The sequence below is a fragment of the Phoca vitulina genome, unplaced genomic scaffold, assembly GCF_004348235.1.
Source record: "Phoca vitulina isolate PV1807 unplaced genomic scaffold, GSC_HSeal_1.0 scaffold48, whole genome shotgun sequence".
NCBI classification, from domain to species: Eukaryota; Metazoa; Chordata; class Mammalia; order Carnivora; family Phocidae; genus Phoca; species Phoca vitulina.
The window spans coordinates 7,751,123-7,771,305 of NW_022589751.1; the positions used below are offsets into that span (position 1 = coordinate 7,751,123).

General features: G+C 41.0%; 1 protein-coding gene across 1 annotated transcript in view; it reads left to right on the forward strand.

The window, feature by feature from the left end:
- Window positions 1–20,183, forward strand: part of PLCE1 (phospholipase C epsilon 1) — a 313,510-nt gene that overhangs the window by 226,643 nt on the left and 66,684 nt on the right. Inside the window, exon 8 of the mRNA XM_032432419.1 lies at window positions 13,048–13,723. Coding sequence (XP_032288310.1) covers window positions 13,048–13,723 — 676 coding nt within the window. The remainder of the gene's footprint in view (window positions 1–13,047; window positions 13,724–20,183) is intronic.

The window sequence follows — 20,183 nt, forward strand, 5'->3', positions numbered from 1 at the left end:
ATTTCTGTCGAATTGGAGCACTGGATCCTTAGAATCTGTTGTGAACAAAAGAAATGAATGCCTTGTGTCTGAGTCCCTAATGCTGTTAAGGAGGGAGGTAAACCTATATTCCAGATTTCTCCAAAGGACCCAGATGCTCAAAGAATAATCTTATCCCAGTGTCTTGCCCCTTAAGCTGAAATGTCTCACAAGTAGCTTCTACCAGTTGTTTTTGGGGGTTTTTTTTAAGATTATCTCAAATCAAAGATTATTTGAAAGTTTTCGCACTAACTGTTGGCTGACTTTAGTAGCAATCTCTATACACAGAGAGGACCATCGACAAATAAACACATGTCTGCACAGAAAGCACCTCATAGCCATTTCCATCCTTAATCTATGTCTACCTCTATCTACAATTCCATGTTTATAGGTATGTAGGTATATACCTACATCCTTCCACAAAAGATTTCGTAGATGCTTATAAGAACAAATATAAATAATTGAGGATATTAAGAGAAAAGGGAAACAGGAGAGGAAAAAGTAAAACATACTGAAGTGTATAGTATCACTTACAGTGACTAAATTTTGTTCTGAGAATTCTTAGTGACTAAAGGAAAGAGAGGATTTGATCCATGATAAGTTTCACAGTATTTGTAAGAAAAATCAGACAGATGATTTAGAGAAGAAGCATGCCTTTTCCTCATACTGAGATGACTGAATTCCTTTGTTAAATCCTGCTAGAAGAGACGCATCATCCCTCAGGAGTTCAAATAATGAATTTCGTACGGCTCTTCTTTATAACATCCTTCTCTTGGGGCTGTGTTGGGGTGGTGGTGTTACTTAAAGGTGTCAACCTTTCTAAAGTACTTTTAGGAATACTGCCTTTGATTGAGTCTTAGAGACCTAGCCTCTGAGTTTCCCTTAACATCTTTTTTTGGGGGGTGGGTGGGGTGCTGGAGTTCCTTCAAGTGATACTTCATCCCATCACCTCTCCTGAAAGTTTTGTTTCCAATTTTCTACTCATTCCCTTGTCCCCTTTCTAATCACCATCCCAAGAACATTGCTCTTCCACTTCCCATCTTAAGTAGTCTTAGAAGGGGAAAAAACCACAAAAATGCAAATATCCTGTGAAGCCATAGTGAAATCACATTAAAAGCTATGTCCCTCAGTACCCGTAATAGTTTTTTGTTTGTTTTGTTTTTTTGGTTTTTTTGGTTTTTTGTTGTTGTTATTGTTGTTTTTTACCCCAAGTGACTGCTCCTCTGAAAAGAACCACTGAACACAAAAGATGGGGGTAGGGATGTTTAATAGGATTCACTGAAACCAGATCAGCAAGCACTGTTTCCGGGACCACCTGCCAGGATTTGGGAATCCATTCCTGAACAGAGCCCCATGTTATCATTTCCAGCATAGTGTTGTGTGTAGCAAAGGGATTTCCAGATCCCAAGACCCATAGGAACCACGCTTTATTGTTGATTTGGCTGAAACAAAGACTCGATAACCAATAACCTTCAGCCCCGTTCCTGTGGCAGCTGCCTACTTGGTGAAAGTTACATCAAAGAAAGAAGTGACAATCTCATGGTCTTTGCTTCACGCAGCCTGCAGGGTTCTCTTCCAGTTTGTCTCAAATCTCTCACTACTCCTGCCAGAAAACCCATTCGAATCATTCACAGAAACCTAAAGAGTTCGAGTCCTCAACAGAAAAGGAATAGGGTTGAGAGAATCTCAAAGTGTCAGTGGAATTGTTAGGTCAACCCGTCCAGCTCCCCTGGACAGATGAAGAAGTGGTGCCCAGAGAGGTGAACTCACTTGCCTACGTGATGCCTACTGAGCTGGGGCAAAGCCTGATGGTGTGTTCAGGGCAGGACACGGTCTTTTCTCCTACAGTGTTCAAGGCATTTCTTGACACTGTAGAGGGGCTAACCCTCAGCTTCTTTTTATTTCTAGTTCCTGTAGATTAGGAACATCTGAATTCTAAAAACACTCCAGTTAACATTTTGTACGACCTATAAAGCTCATTAATAATGACTTTTTAAATTTACCAGCACAGAGACTAGATAGCTTAGCCTGTGTGAGTATGTGTGAGTCACGGAGACATAAGAGACACATAGAGCCCCACTGTAGGGAAATGGAAATTCGGAATATTAATATGTGTAGAGGGGCACCTGGGTGGCTCAGTTGGTTAAGCATCTGCCTTTGGCTCAGGTTGTGATATCGGGGTCCTGGGATCAAGCCCTGCATCAGGCTCCCTGCTCAGCGGGAAGCCTGCTTCTCCTTCTCCCACTCCCCCTGCTTGTGTTCCCTCTCTCACCGTGTCTCTCTCTGTCAAATAAATAAATAAAATCTTTAAAAAAAAAAAAAAGATGTGTAGAAAAGAGTGTGTGGTCATATAGGAGCTGCAAGTTCTTAATATTGTTGTCCCTCTTTAAGATGCTATGACTTAAGAAGGGTTTGCACATTTGGAGAAATTGGATATAAGTAGATAACAAGTTCAGACAGAACCTTAGAAAGGAGGCTGCCTGAGATGATTACAGGCTCAAACTTTGTGGACACATTGCCAGCACTCTATTTATGTCACCTGGGTAGTGACTTAATCTCACTAAGCTGCAGTTTTGTCATCTGTAAAATGGGAATGGCCATAATGCTTTATAGAGTTGTTGTAAGGATGACTTGAGATAAGCAATTTTACATTGTGAAAGCCACATAAATGGGGCTGTTGTAGTTAGTGGCTGCCATCACACCTTTCAGTGCTGGGGGCATCTGGGGGCCTGAGCCAAGGCAATCTGGGGGCCTCAGCACTCAAGTGTGGGCACTGGGCAGCAGTCCCCATTTTAGGGCCACCCCTCAGTCATGCTCTTCTTCCTTACTGGAGAGAGCCGAATTCTGTGCCTTCCTACTCCAACAATCTCCTTGAGACTCACCTGGAAGATTATCCAATCCCACAGGGATAGAAAATAAGGAAACTAAGCAGAAGGAAGTACAGTATCTGAGAAAAAAAAAATCATATTTACCAGGATTACACACACACATACACACACACACATACACACTCAACATGCAGGCACAAAATAATAAAATGACAGGAAACCAATTATTTTCCACAGAGGATGGTGACAGACCAGTCCCAGTCTTACAAACGCCCACCTCATAACATCCTTTAGATGAAGCTGATGCTTCAGCCCGGCCCAGACCTTAACATGGTGTCCCCCCACACCACCCGTGGCTTTGCTGGGATAGCTGGGACCCTCCCATTCTCTCTCTTTCCTGTCTCTACGGCCAGTACGCACCACCAGTCCAATGTCTCTGACCTGCAACAGAGAAAGCCATTTTCCTCCTGTCTGCAGAACATTCAACTGAAGGTAGTTTATCACTTGAATCCCAACTTGAAACTTGGACACCATTTCCACAGTGAAGCAATGTTTGGGTGGCTATGTTCTAGAATATTGACTTTGCAAATATAATCCAGATGATAATAATATCAGTAATATTTAACATGCCATGATTTATTGAGAGCCTACTTTTGAATAAACACTGTCCTAATACTTTACATATATTAAACTATGTAATCCTCACAACAGTTCCATTTGACTCAGGATCTTATACCTCCCAGGGCCAGGATTTAACCTCAGTCAGGCTGGCTCGGAAGCATGATGAATCATGGTCCTGTAATCATATTAACTTTGTAGGAAGTAATGAACAGTTACTAAGAAAATACATAACCAGATTGATTAATAGCCCACTTGTCCCCTCGTATGAGATTTTCATCAGGGAACATGAGAAAAATATTTATCTGTCAATTTATGGTTTCTCACTGACCAAAGCTGCAGAACTTCTTCAGGGGGGTGGGATACAAAATTTCCTTCTCTTTCACTCCTTGGTCCTATGTCATATGACCTAAGTAGTTTCCTTCCTCGTAAACCACATCTTTGATCTTTGATGATGTTATTTGGTTCCTAAATAACCCTTTAAGTGCCACCTTACTCCTTCTTGTAAACCCACTTGAAGAAACAAATCTCCTATGTGGAAGAATTCCAAATAACTTATATAGATACTCCACCCTCTAGGAGATTGAAAATAACTCCCTACACCTTAAATGTACATGGGGATTTTCCAAAGAGGACAGTAGGGAAAGGAGTTTTTAAAAAAAGAATAACTTTACAGCGGGACACGACCAACACTACCTCAGCCAGATCAACATCAACAGGGATAAGTCATGTTAATAGTATGTTCCATGGCTATGATATTATGAAAATGACACTTTACCTCTGTGGACTTCCTCCCCAGAACCTATAGCCCCAGTCTAATTGTGAGAAAAATATCAGGCAAGTTCTAACTGAGGGACATTCTATAAAATACCTAACCAGTGCTCCTGAGAACAGTCAAGATCATTAAAAACAAGGGAAGTGTGAGAAATTGTCATATCTAAGAGGAGACTTATAGAAGTATGACAACTAAATGTAATATGGTATCCTGGATAGAATCCTGGAAAAGAAAAAGACATAGGTTAAAAAAACAAAACAAAACAAAACAAAAACAACTAAGGAACTCTCTAGAGTATGAACTTCAATTAATAATTTATCAGTATTGGTTTATGATTGTGTCAAATATACCATCCCAATGTAAGATGCTAATAACAGGGAAAACTGAATGTGGGGTCTACTGTCTTTGAAATGTCTCCATAAATCTAAAAGTATTCTAAAGTTAAAAGTTTTTAAAAACTAATGTATTTGGATAATTATCAAGTGAATACATGCATAACTACCCCTCAGAGTGAAAACATTGCCAGCACCCATAAACTGTTTGTTTCCTTTCTCAATTTTGTTACCACCTTTCCCCCATTGTAGTGAATTTGACAATACCACTTCCTGCTTTTCTTTATAATTATATCACTATTATGCATTTCTAAATAATATAGTATAGTTTTCTCTGGTTTTGAAATTTACATTTACACAAATGTAACCATACAGTATGGATTCTTGTGTGTCTTGCTTAAGATATGTCCTTTTGACAGTTAGTTATGCGAGGGAAATGCTCGCAGTGGATATGCTTGCCACAGAGATCTTCAGGGTGAAACTGCCTAGAACTTGTAAGAGTGACTTTTCTCTATAAAGAAAGAAGCTGTGAGAGATATATGGGGTGTGGACTTTGGAGCAGATTCCTTTCCTCCACTTAACAGCTGCATCATCTCAGTCACTTGCCTACAGTTTGTGCCATGAAGGTGAGCTAATATCTTTGAAAGATTCAAGAACTAGAGGAGGGGGAAAAGATGGCGGAGGAGTAGGGGACCCTATTCCAACCAGTCCCCAGAATTGAGCTGGATATCTACCAGACCACTCTGAACACCCATGAAATCAGCCTGAAATATAAGATAGATCTGGATCTCTACAAACAGAATATCGCAGGCATTTGGTTTTGAGGTACAAAGCAGGGAGCCATGATTCTGCGGGCAGATATTGGAGGATAAATGGAAGGCGGAGGGAGCCATCAGGATCCTGCACCACCGGTGAGCGATAGCCTCCCGCGCTAGGGACGGGGCACAGACTCGCAGACCTGTAGCGACAGGGAAAGGACTTTAGGGCAACCCCCTGGACGGAAACCCGGAGTGGCAGGGCCAGGCATGCAAACTGGGGGCGGCTGGCAGTTTTAGAAGCACAAAAGGCAGAGACGTGCCCCAACCTGGAGGTGAGGACTGGGAGCGCTGCTGAGGGGCGCACAACCCAGGATGCTGCAGTTTATAGCAGCACGGACAGAAATGGGTCTGTTGTGGCCTGGAGAGCTCATTGAAGAACAGACTGCAATCTCTCTGCTCTGAGGCAGAGGTTTGGAAATGATCTCTTCTGCTCTGACTCTCGGAAGAGACTTGGAAAGCCGCCAGGGAAAGCCACCAGAGAACAAAAGCCCCCCAAAACCAGTTTTCGCTGAGCCCATCCCCCGCCACAAGGGGCAGGGCAACTCTGCCCAAACAGGGTTGCCTGAGTAACAGCACGGCAGGCCCCTCCTCCAGAAGACAGGCTGGGAAAACAAGAGGCCAGCAATCCTAAAGTCCCTATAAAACAGGTGCATCTTGCTTGGGTTGTGGTCAATAATTTGGACTCTATACATTCCCTCAACCACCCCTCAACAGAATGACTAGGAGGAGGAACCCCCAAAATAGGAAAGACTCAGAGACTATGATTTAGGCCACAGATTTACAAATGGATATAGATATAACCAAGAAGTTGGAGATGGAATTCAGGGTAGCAATTGTGAAGACAGTGGCTAGAATGGAGAAATCGATTAATGGCAACATAGAGTCTCTAAGGACAGAAATGAAAGCTGAACTGGCAGAACTTAAAAATGCTATGAATGCGATCCAATCTAATCTAGATAATCTAACAGCTAGGGTAAGTGAGGCAGAAGAACAAATTAGTGATCTAGAATACCAATTAATAGACAAGAAAGGAAAAGAGGAGGCCAGGGAAAAACAACGCAGAATCCATGAAAATAGAATCAGAGAAATAAGTGACACTATGAAACGTTCCAATGTCAGAATTATTGGGATCCCTGAGGGAGTGAAGAGAGGACTAGAAGATATATTTGAGCAAATCGTAGCTGAGAACTTCCCTAATCTGGGGAATGAAACAAACATTTGTGTACTAGAGGCAGAGAGGACCCCTCCCAAGATCAAGGAAAACAGGCCAACACCCCGGAATGTAATAGTAAAACTCTTAGAACAAAGGAAACCATCTTAAGGGCAGTTGGGGGGAAGAGATTCCTTACGTACAGAGGGAGGAACATCAGAATAATGTCAGACCTATCCACAGAGACCTGGCAAGCCAGGAAGGGCTGGCAAGACATATTCAGGGTACTAAATGAGAAGTACATGCAGCCAAGAATACTTTATCTGGCAAGGCTGTCATTTAGAATGGATGGAGATTTGCAGAGCTTCCAAGACCGGCAGAAACCAAAAGAATATGTGACCACTAAGCCGGCCATGCAAGAAATATTAAGGGGGGTTCTATAAAAGAAGAAAGACCCCAAGAATGATATTCTTTCAGCAGAAACTGAAAGAATATGTGACCACTAAGCCGGGCATGCAAGAAATATTAAGGGGTGTTCTATAAAAGAAGAAAGACCCCAAGAATGATATGGGTTCTATAAAAGAAGAAAGACCCCTATAAAAACAAGGTCTTCATAGGCAACATGATGACAATAAATTCATATCTTTCAATAATCACTCTCAACGTGAATGGCCTAAATGCTCCCATAAAATGGCACAGGGTTGCAGACTGGATGAAAAGACAGGACATATGCTGTCTACAAGAGACTCATTTTGAACCTAAAGATACATCCAGACTGAAAGTGAAGAGATGGAGAGCCATCTTCCATGACAACGGACCTCAAAAGAAAGCTGGGGTAGCAATTCTTATATCAGACAAGTTAGATTTTAAACTAGAGACTGTAGTTAGAGACACAGAAGGACACTATATCATTCTTAAAGGGTCTATCCAACAAGAAGATCTAACAATTGTAAATATCTACACCCCCAACATGGGAGCAGCTATCTACATAAACCAACTGTTAACCAAAATAGTCATGTTGATAACAATACGTTAATTGTAGGAGACCTCAATACTCCACTCTCAGCAATAGACAGATCATCTAAGCAGAAAATCGACAAAGAAACAAGAACTTTGAATGACACACTGGAACAGATGGACCTCATAGATATATACAGAACATTCCACCCTAAAACAACAAAATACTCATTCTTCTCAAGCACAGATGGAACTTTCTCCAGAAAAGACCACATACTGGGCCACAAATCAGGTCTCAACTGATACCAAAAGATTGAGATTATTCCCTGCATATTCTCGGACCATAATGCTTTAAAACTGGAACTCAATCACAAGAAAAAATTTGAAGAAATTCAAACACTTGGAAGCTAAAGACCCCTCTGCTCAAGAATGTTTGGGTCAACCAGGAAATCAAAGAAGAACTTAAGCAATTCATGGAAACCAATGAGAATGAAAACACATCGGTCCAAAACGTATGGGATACTGCAAAGGCAATCCTAAGGGGGGAATACGTAGCCATCCAAGCCTCACTCAAAAAAATAGAAAAATCCCGAATTCACCAAGTAACTCTACACCTTGAAGAACTAGAGAAAAAGCAACAAACGATGCCTAAGCCACGCACTAGAAGAAAAATAATTAAGATTAAAGCAGAGATCAATGAATTAGAAACCAGAAACACAGTAGATCAGATCAACGAAACTAGAAGCTGGTTCTTTGAAAGAATTAATAAGATTGATAAACCACTGGCCAGATTTATCCAAAAGAAAAGAGAAAGGACCCAAATTAATAAAATTATGAATGAAAGGGGAGAGATCACAACTAACACCAAGGAAATAGAAACAATTATTAGAAATTATCATCAACAACTATATGCCAATAAACTGAGCAACCTGGATGAAATGAATGCCTTCCTGGAAACCCATAAACTCCCAAGACTGAAACAGGAAGAAATTGACAACCTGAATAGGCCAATAACCAGTTAACAAGACTGAAGCAGTGATCAAAAACCTCCCAAAAAACAAGAGTCCAGGGCCTGATGGATTCCCAGGGGAATTCTACCAAACATTCAAAGAAGAAATAATACCTATTCTACTGAAGCTGTTTCAAAAAATAGAAACAGAAGGAAAGCTTCCAGACTCATTCTATGAGGCCAGCCTTACCTTAATCCCCAAACCAGGCAAAAACCCCATCAAAAAGAATTTCAGACTGATATCCCTGATGAGTATGGATTCCAAAATCCTCAACAAAATCCTAGCTAACAGGATCCAACAATACATTAAAAGGATCATCCACCACGGCCAAGTGGGATTTATCCCCGGGATGCAAGGGTGGTTCAACATTTGCAAATCAATCAATGTGATAGAACACATTAATAAGAGGAGAGAGAAGAACCATATGGTCCTCTCAACTGATGCAGAAAAAGCATTTGACAAAATACAGCATCCTTTCCTGATTAAAACTCTTCAGAGTATAGGAATAGAGGGAACATTCATCAAGTTCATAAAATCCATCTATGAAAAACCCACAGTGAATACCATCCTCAATGGGGAAAAGCCGAGAGCCTTTCCCTTAAGATCAGGAACACATCAAGGATGCCCACTCTTGCCACTACTTTTCAACACAGTACTAGAAGTCCTAGCAACAGCAATCAGACAACAAAAAGAAATAAAAGGTATTCAAATTGGCAAAGAAGAAGTCAAACTCTCTCTCTTCACAGATGACATGATACTTTATGTGGAAAATCCAAAAGACCCCACCCCCAAATTACTAAAACTCATACAGCAATTCAGTAATGTGGCAGGATACAAAATCAATGCACAGAAATCAGTTGCTTTCTTATACACTAACAATGCAACTGTAGAAAGAGAAATTAGAGAAACTATTCCATTTACAGTAGCACCAAAAACCATAAGATACCTCAGAATAAACCTAACCAAAGAGGTAAAGGATCTATACTCTAGGAACTGCAGAACACTCATGAAAGAAATTGAAGAAGTCACAAAAAGACGGAAAAACATTCCATGCTCATGGATCGGAAGAATAAACATTGTTAAAATATCTATGCTACCCAGGGCAATCTATACCTTCAGTGCCATCCTGATCAAAATTCCAATGACATTTTTCAAAAGTGCTGGAACAAACAATCCTAAAAGTTGTATGGAATCAGAAAAGACCCTGAATCATGAAGGAAATGTTGAAAAAGAAAAACAAAGCTGGGGCATCATGTTGCCTGATTTCAAGCTATATTACAAAGCAGTGATCACCAAGACAGCATGGTACTGGCACAAAAACAGACATATAGACCAATGGAACAGAATAGAGAGCCCAGATATGGACCCTCAATTCTATGGTCAAATAATCTTCGACAAAGCAGGAAAAAATATGCAATGGAAAAAAGACAGTCTCTTCAATAAATGGTGCTGGGAAAATTGGACAGCTATATACAGAAGAATGAAACTCGACCATTTGCTTACACCATACACAAAGATGAACTCTAAATGGATGAAAAAACCTCAATGTGAGACAGGAATCCATCAAAATCCTAGAGGAGAACATCGGCCACAGCAACTTCTTTCAAGATACATCTCCAAAGGCTAGTGAAACAAAAGCAAAAATGAACTTTTGGGACTTCATCAAGATAAAAACTTCTGCACAGCAAAGGAAACAGTCAACAAAACAAGGAGGCAACCCACAGAATGGGAGAAGATACTTGCAAATGACACTACAGATAAAGGGCTGGTATCCAAGATCTATAAAGAACTTCTCAAACTCAAAACCCAAAAAACAAATAATCAAGTCAAACAATGGGCAGAAGACATGAACAGACACTTCTCCGAAGAAGATATACAAATGGCTAACAGACACATGAAAAAATGTTTATCATCATTAGCCATCAGGGAAATTCAAATCAAAACCACATTGAGATACCACCTTACACAAGTTAGAATGGCAAAAATTCACAAGGCAAGAAACAACAAATGTTGGAGAGGTTGTGGAGAAAGGGGAACCAACCCTCTTACACTGTTGGTGGGAATGCAAGTTGATACAGCCACTTTGGAAAACAGTGTGGAGGTTCCTCAAAAAATTAAAAATAGACCTACCCTATGACCCAGCAATTGCTCTCCTGGGTATTTACCCCAAAGACACAGATGTAGTGAAAAGAAGGGCCATATGCACCCCAATGTTCATAGCAGTAAGGTCTGCAATAACCAAACTGTGGAAAGAGCCCAGATGCCCTTCAACAGATGAATGGATAAAGAAGATGTGGTCCATATGTACAATGGAATATCACTCAGCCATCAGGAAGGATGAATACCCAACTTTTACAACAACATGGTTGGGACTGGAGGAGATTATGCTAAGTGAAATAAGTCAAGCAGAGAAAGTCAATTATCATATGGTTTCAGTTATTTGTGGAACATAAGGAATAGCATGGAGGACATTAGGAGAAGGAAGGGAAAAATGAAGAGAGAGAAATTGGAAGGAGAGATGAACCATGAGAGACTATGGACTCTGAGAAACAAACTGAGGGTTTTAGAGGGGAGGGGGGTGGGGGGATGGGCTAGCCCGGTGATGGGTATTAAGGAGGGCATGTACTGCATGGAGCACTGGGTGTTGTACGAAAACAATGAATCGTGGATCACTGCATCGAAAACTGGTGATGTATTGTATGGTGACTAACATAACATAATAAAATAAAATTTAAAAAAAAAGATATGTCCCTTTGTTGCATTACAATAACTATTACTATTCATTTTCATTGTTGTGCAATGCATTACATTATATGAATACATCAAATTTTATTTATAAGTTTTATTGTTGCTGGGCATTTGGATTGCTCCTAGTGTTATCAGTGTGGCTTATCAGAAAAGGATATTCTGATCATCAGATTTGTGAGATCTCTTGTAGATTTCTTTTCTTTTTTAAGAATATCTGCTTATGGAGTGCCTGGTGGCTCAGTCATTAAGCATCTGCCTTCGGCTCAGGTCATGGTCCCAGGGTCCTGGGATCGAGCCCCACATCAGGCTCCCCGCTCAGGAGGGAGTCTGCTTCTCCCTCTCCCCCTTCTCCTGCTTGTGTTCCCTCTCTTGCTGTCTCTCTCTCCACAAAAATAAATAAATAAAATGGTTAAAAAAAAAAAAAAAAGAATATCTGCTTATGTGAGGCAAGGAGGAAGAACCTGCTGAAAACAGGAGTGGGATCTTACTCAGGGACCGGGATCTAGACTGAGAGTCCAGGAAGCCCAGTGCTACACCTCATGCCTTGCCAGGAGGCAGTAGTCTGCCCAAGAGCCAAGTTCCCAAGACGATTGGTTCATTCCTTCCCAGAGATGTATGGACCTGCTCCTTCTCAATTTTATCCATCACTTAGCAAGCAATGTCTATGGACCAAACAGCAGAAACCTTGATCTTAATAACAATTCTTCATGCTTTGAAAAAAATGAGTCTCCTTTGGCACATTCCTACCGAGGTGGCCATATAGGAAGGAGGCAATAAGGTCTCCCATGCCTTCCCCCCAGATCCTTCTGGACCTAACAGTCCACATTCCCAACTCAGGGAAGACAACTTGCTAAATTTTCCAAGCAGACAAGTCTTGTATGTGCACATGCGTGCACAATGAAAATCTACGGTTGAGTCAGGGAGAGCTGTTCTTGTTCATCTGGCCACCATGACTGTATTTTCCAATGAGTGTCTTTGAACTAATGGTATTTTATTTTTTAACAGAGGCACTTCTCAGGCCAGCTTATTAAGTCTTGTTCTGCCTATTTTAGTACCATTGTGTTCAGGTCACAACTTTTGGTTCTGATCAAGTAGAAGGCAGTCAAACCTAGTGACACAGGTCCCAGGCTGATGAGTCAGAGCAGAACCCTGCTGAGCTGGATGACCTGGAGTGAGTTACTTACCCCTTCTGAAGCTCAGTTTCTTCAGAGGTTAAAAAAAAAAAGGAAAAAAAAAACTTACTTCATGAGTAGGTAAAATTAAGTGCAAATGTATGTAAAGTATTTAACAGTTCCTGACACAAGAGGGAAAACTAATACATCATGAAGATTATTGTTGATATTAAAAACACAATAACTTTGGACTCCTGGATGGCTCAGCGGTTAAGCACCCAACTCTTGGTTTTGGCTCATGATCTGAGGGTTGTGAGATTGAGCCCTGCATCAGGCTTTGTGCTCAGTGCAGAGTCTGCTTCAGATTCTCTCCCTCTCCCTCTGCTCACCCCCCACTCTCTCTCTCTCTCTAAAATTAAATAAATAAAATCTAAAAAAAAAAAAAAATACAACAATTTATCTAGCATTCCTTTCCTTAGGCCCATGGTCAGACCTATTGCTAAATACAAGGTTTTAGAATGCAGCTATACAAAATCTACTCTGACCTTTAGCATTTTATATTTCCTATGCTAATTTGAATTCACAGTGAAGTGAAAAATGACGTCCAGTGTCAGTGAAAAGTTTTGTGTTGTTCTCACTTCTGATTACAAGACAGACCAAATTTACATCTCTTTCCATTAGGTTTATAATTGGAGATTTGTTGGACTCCGAAAACGACATCTTTGAGCAGTCGAAAGAATGGGACTCTCATGGATCAGAAGAGCCACAGAAGGCCTTTGACCACGGGACAGAGCTGATCCCATGGTACGTGCTGTCCATCCGAGCTGATGTGCACCAGTTCCTGCTGCAGGGGGCCACTGTCATCCACTACGACCAGGACACGCACCTGTCAGCCCGCTGCTTCCTCCAGCTTCAGCCTGACAACAGCACCTTGACCTGGATAAAGCCTACCACTGCTTCCCCAGCCAGTGCTAAAGCAAAACTTGGTGTGCTTAGTAGCACGTCTGAGCCCGGCAAATTCCCGTTACTGGGCAATGCTGGATTAAGTGGCCTGGCAGAGGGGGTCTTGGATCTGTTTTCAGCAAAGGCTGTGTACATGGGACACCCTAGCATTGATATACACACTGTGTGTGTTCAGAACAAACTGGGTAGCATGTTTCTCTCAGAGACTGGGGTGACTCTGCTCTATGGGCTCCAGACCACGGACAATAGATTATTGCACTTTGTGGCACCCAAGCACACAGCTAAGATGCTCTTCAGTGGATTGCTAGAACTTACGAGGGCTGTGAGGAAGATGAGGAAGTTCCCCGACCAGAGACAGCAGTGGCTGCGGAAACAGTACGTCAGCCTCTATCAGGTAGGGGCGCAGCCCTCCCCGCTCCTCACTCCCCTGATTCTCAATCTCGCAAAACCACACTGGGACCACCAGGGCTCGCCCTCGCACTCTGGCACGTACTTCCAGAATGGTACTGGGCACCTTTGACTTCTCTCTGTGCTTCAGTTTCTGATCTAGAAAATGAGAGTGATAACAATACCCATTCATAGGGTGGCCCTGGGGTCTGAGTTAATATGTGTAAAGCCATAATGTCAGCTGCTGTGTGTAGAGAATAGTGTCTGGCTCATAGTAGGTCCTATTATTATTTTGTATGAACATAGTGACCAGTCATTGTACTTCTCACGTTGGAAAGAAACCAGTTAATATAAGCGTTGTCACTTACTCAGTTTCCATCAAAAGCATTAGAGTGTGAATATTTTTATTATTAATTAGGGACTAGCTGATACATTGGAAACCTTCACTTTGGAAACTGAAATCCTGCTTCATCCCCTCATATGCTATATGACTCTCAGAGCATTAATTTACTGTGTGTGCTGCCTCACTGTAGAGCTTCTAAGTTTAAAAGAAACTTTCCCAAATGTGGGGTAAGTCATGCATGGAGTTCTGCCTCGCCAGGTTATTATATTGGCAGCAGTCCTTACGAGGCCGTGTCTCACAGTCAGTTGCTTAACCTGAGTGTGTTTCTCACTAACCCTAAAATTCTCGGGTACTTCAACACTCCAGCTAAGGGTGGCTGCAGGACTGGGCTGAGCGAGGTGTGGAAAGAGACACAGGCATCACCAGAGTGGTATGCTTGCAGAGGACGAAGGGCAGATGGCTGGGAAAGTGAGTCAAAAACCCCGCCACGAGGGGACACTGTTGATGGTGCTGCCCAATGAGTTGTATCCAAGTATTCAGTTTTTCTTTGTTATGCTTTTCCATCTTTTGGGCAAAAAAAATTATCTTTTTTACTAGTGTCACCACAAATAGAACTATAACTTAAATTCTTCAGATGACTGATTTCATGTACTTTTCACAGTTCTAACATGTTTCCCACAAGCAAAGACATTTCCCCCGCCCCCCCCCCGGGCTGTTAGTAGAGGCATATATATATAATGCTCCTCTTTCCCCTTTCCCTACACCCATGCAATACTTATGAATAGAGATCATATCCTGAATAACTAACTTATTGAATTGATTAATAAGCACGTAGGCCTATCTACACGATGATGCTAGGACTGCACAGCACAAAGCCTGTTTCAGTTAACTCATCCTAAAACGGAAACCAAAATATGAGCTTCCTGTCCACTCCGCAGGGAGATTCCAGTGTGGTCAGCTGCTTGGAAAAAAGGTCTTCAGGAGCTATTGTAAATATTGATCTTAAATTATAATCATTCCTCAGCCTTCCAGAATCATACAGATCCATTCAACCTGGACATAGACCAAAGTCTCTGAGCTCAGTTACAATCACGGTCACAAGCCCGACATGGTTTATTGGCTCCATTTGTTTCCTTCCCCATCTTATAGCATAAAGTAACTGAATTAACACCTAAGGCATACTTGGTTTCTCATTCACCCTGGCAACCTACAGTTTTTGCTGAAGGAAGCACCAGCTGAGACCAGGAACAGCAGAAGAGGTAAAAGGCTCCGCTGGAGCAGAGACAGCAGAAATGACCTGGAGCCGACTCAGTTCTTCCTAGTTGCAAACACAGCTACACCCCCCCTACACCCATCCCTCCACCGCTGCTTGGAAACAAGCCATTACAGGGTAAAGAAAAAACAGCTCCATATACCTCAGCCACTTCTGAAAACACACAGGTGATCGTCTTCCTCAAAACATTGTTCTGCATGAGCCACCCAGGAAGACAAGGACAGACCCTCAAGATTTAAAAAAAAAAAAAAAAAAGTGAAAAATGTTAGCAAATTGTTATCTTCCCATTATGTAGACCAGCTCCTAAACTGTCTCAGAGAACATCAGAAAGATGCTGCCAATATGGTACTTGGAGAACAAAAGGTCAAATAGGCATCCTGTTAAATGCCCCTCTTGATGATTTATGGTACTGCTTAACACACTTAACGCTCCTGAGAAGTCCTAAGGTACAAAAGAAATTAATTTAAATGTATCTATATGTTCAAGAAATTTATGAACAGTCTTATGTTCTTCCAAACTCATGTTAACAGCCCTGTAAGAATATTTCTTTATCCCCAGTTTGGGAAGGGCTTATATAGAAAATAATCTTTCTGGGGTGCCTGGGTGGCTCAGTCGGTTGAGTATCAACTCTTGGTTTTGGCTCAGGTCATGATCTCAGGGTCATGAGATTGAGCCCCACGTTGAGCTCCACGCTCAGCGAGGAACCTCAGCTGAGTTCTCAGCTCTGCTTAAGACTCTCTCTCCCAGAATGAAGGGGGGGAAATCGGAGGGGGAGAAGAACCATGAGAGACGATGGACTCTGAAAAACAAACTGAGGGTTCTAGAGGGGAGGGGGGTGGGAGGATGGGTTAGCCTGGTGATGGGTATCGAGGAGGGCACGTTCTGCATGGAGCACTGGGTGTTATGCACAAACAATGAATCATGGAACACTATATCTAAAACTAATGATGTAATGTATGGGGATTAACATAACAATAAAAAAATTTTAAAAAAATTAAAAAAAAAAAGACTCTCTCTCCCTCTCCCTTTGCACCCCCCAAAATAAATAAATAAATCTTTAAAGAAAAAAGAAAATAATCTTTCTGACATTGGAGCCCTCTTATGTGATTAATGTGTATGGAGTTGCTCTTTTCTTTTTTTAAAGATTTTATTTATTTGAGAGAGAGCATGAGGTGGGGTGGCAGAGGGAGAGGGAGAAGCAGACTCCCCAGTGAGCAGGGAGCCCGACCTGGGGCTCAATCCCAGGACCCTGGGATCATGACCTGAGATGAAGGCAGATGTTTAACCGACTGAGCCACCCAGGTACCCAATGAAGTTGCTTTCAAATGCAAGTATTTTAGTAATAGTAAATGTATTTGATCTAATGGAAATAGTAACAGGAGATAAAGCAAAAGACAAGAAGAAACAGTAACATTTATAATGAAGCCTAGGAATACAGGAAAATAAAAGTAAGCCCCAGAGATTTGATGTGGGGTGTGGAACAAAGACTGGTATCATGAGCTTTGGCTTGAGGTTGCATAGGCAGAGCTGAGAACCCATAATCTTGGGTATTTGGAAACATCTCTGGGAATCTGAAAAGGTTCAAAACAGGGTTCTCAGGTGAACTTTGGTTGTAAGCAGCAGAAACAGATTCTGAAAATCTGTTTTCAGGAAACAGAGAAAAAAGTTTTAAGGCCAGCCTTAAAAAAGGGGGGGGAAAAGGATTTATTCAAAGGATTAGATTAGTTAAACGGTCTCCAAAATATCATATGCAAAGATAATGCCAAGAGGTAAAAGTGCATGAATACTTTTTAAGGAATCAGTTTCCTGATCCTAATGTCCACATGAACTTCTTTTATTTTTCTGTATTCCTAGGCTTCATTATAAATGTCACTATTTCTTATCTTTTGCTTTATCTCCTGTTACTATTTCCATTAGATCAATTTACATTTACTAGTACTAAAATACTTGTGTTTGAAAGTAACTGTTTGGGACGCCTGGGTGGCTCAATGGGTAAGTGTCTGCCTTCAGCTCAGGTCATGATCCCAGGCCTGGGATCGAGCCCTGCATTGAGGTCCCTGCTCAGCGGGGAGTCTGCTTCTCCCTTTGCCTGCCACTCCCCCTGCTCTCTCTCTCTCTCTCTGACAAATAAATAAATAAATAAAATCCTTTTAAAAAAATGAAAGTAACTATTTTCTAAAACTGAGAATGTAGTTTCACTCACAATAGACCTTCTCCCAAATTAAAAAGAGAGAAGGTACATCTTTCACCCATCCCAACCAAGTTTATTGTTTTGTACAAAATAGAAGAGTCAAACTACATTTCAGCTCCCAGAAAGTCTCCTTTAAAGATTAAACAAAAGCATATGCCTTTTCCAGGCCTGAAATATTTCTATTAAGAGTAAAGCTTAACCCATGTTAGGATGTTCTGAATTTAGAAATACCAAAGCAGTAGAGGCTAATTCTTTTATATATACATGGTATGGGTCTAGTAAATTTTTATATTAAAGATTTTCTTTTTTTAGAGCAGTTATAGGTTCACAATAAAATTGAGAGGAATGTACAGAGATTTCCCATAAACCTTCTGCCCCCCATGCATAAATAGTGACCCCCACTGTCAACATCACTCAGCAGAATGGTACATATTTTACAAAGGATGAATCTACATTGGTATATCACAATCACCCAAAATCCATAGTTTACCTTAGGATTCATTCTTGGTGTTGTATATTGTATAGGTTTGTACAAATATATGACATATATCAATCATTATAATATCACATGGAATATTTTAACTACCCTAAAACTTCTCTGTGCCCTGCCTATTAATCTCTTCCTCCCACCCTACCTCACCCTACCTGCCCCCCCAGCCCCTGCAAACACTGATCTTTTTACTGACTCCATAGTTCTGCCTTTTTCAGAATGTCATTTCATTGGAATCATACAATATGTAGCCTTTTCAGATTGGCTTCTTTCACTTTTATGCGTTTAAGATTCTTCCATGTCTTCTCATGACTTGATAGCTCATTTCTTTTTATGGCTGAGTAATACTACATTGTGTGGATGTACCACAGTTTATTTATCCATTTACCTACTGAAGGACATCTTGGTTTCTTTAAAGTTTTGGTATTATGAATAGAGCTGCTGTAAATATTCATGTTCAAGTTTCTTCGTGGACTTAAGTTTTCAGCTCTTTTGGATAACTACCAAGGAGCATGACTGCTGGATTGTACGGTAAAAGAATGCTTACTTTTGTAAGAAACCGCCTCACTGCCTTCCAAAGTGGCTGTGCCATTTTGCTTCCCTACTAGGATGAATCCTTATTCCTGTTACCCCACATCCCCACCAGCATGTGGTGGTGTCAGTGTTCTGGATTTTTGCCATTCTAATAGGTGTTGTAGTGGTATCTTATTTTAATTTGCAGTTCCCTGATGCTATATGATGTGGAACATCTTTTCATATGTTTAATTCCCATCTGTATCTCTTCTTTGGTGAAGTGTCTGTTGAGGTCTTTGGACTTTTTTTTAATTGGGTTGTTGGTTTTCTTGTTGTTGAGTTTTAAGTTTTCATTGTATATTTTGGATAACCGTTCTTTATCAGATGTTTCTTTGGCAAACATTTTCTCCCAGTCTGTGGCTTATCTTCTAATTCTCTTGACAATGTTTTTTCCAGAGCAGAAGTTTTAAATTTTAATGATGGGATCTCTTAAATTTTTAAAGTGTTAGTTAAAACCCATAGATAAATTTTTACAAAATTTCTTTCAGCATATGATATTCAATAAGGTAGTTAAAATTTATTTATGAAATTGTGGCATGAAATGTTGATTCCACTTTGAAGTCAATTGTAGTGACTTGTTCACAGGGAATAGGCCTGCCTCAGGAAAGAATGATCTCCAACCATTTCATTCTCAGTAGCACTGTATTCAAGATGCATTTTTTGGGGAGGGAGATTCTGATTGACTTATTTGGATCTTATGCCAACCATTGGTCAAGGGAGGATGTTTCATCTTGATTGATAAATTCAAGACTGTATCCAAGGGTCCTGGGTGGCTCAGTCAGTTAAGTGTCTGCCTTTCTCTCAGGTCATGATCTCAGGGTCCTGGGATCCAGCCCACCATTGGGCTGCCTGCTCATTAGGGAGCCTGCTTCTCCCTCTCCCTCTGCCCCTCGCTGCCCAGCTCATGTGCATTCCCTATCTCTCTCTTTCTCTCAAATAAATAAATAAAATCTTAAAAAAAAAAAAAAAGACTGTGTTCAGTGGAAAGAGATACAGTAAAATTGAGGTATGGTTAGAGAAAAGAGAAATGATTAATGGAAGGCATAAATCCCAGATGTCCATCAGAGATCACCAAAAGATTTCCCACATCCAGCATCCAAGTCACTCAGCATCCTGGGATCCATAACAGGATGCAGGAAGTGGGAGGTCACAACTCAAGTCATAAAATGAGATAGCAGTTGAACGTTAGGGTGAAGGAGCAAACACACACACACAAAGACCCTTTATTATTTACAGAGCATCTACAACAAAGCAAAACCTATTTACAAGCTCCTCTTTGGAGTTGCAAAAGAGAGCTGGCCTTAAAAGCTTGCAGAAAGTAAAGACAGCAAATTATGGAAATTAATTTTAAAAGGTCCATTTTATACAACCTGTGAAATTTCATCCATATTGGCTTTAATTCATACGTGACTTTTTGTGGTTTTATTAACTGGCCTCCCTGACTTAGAGGGAGAATTGTTGGCGGTTGCTTAATGAGTAAATCTCTGCTGCTCCCCAGCGCACGTAGCTGAGTTACCTGGTGAGAAGCATTTGTCTTGAAGCATGACTGCTTCAAGACAAGGATCTTCTCGCTGCTCACAGCATCATAATATGCATG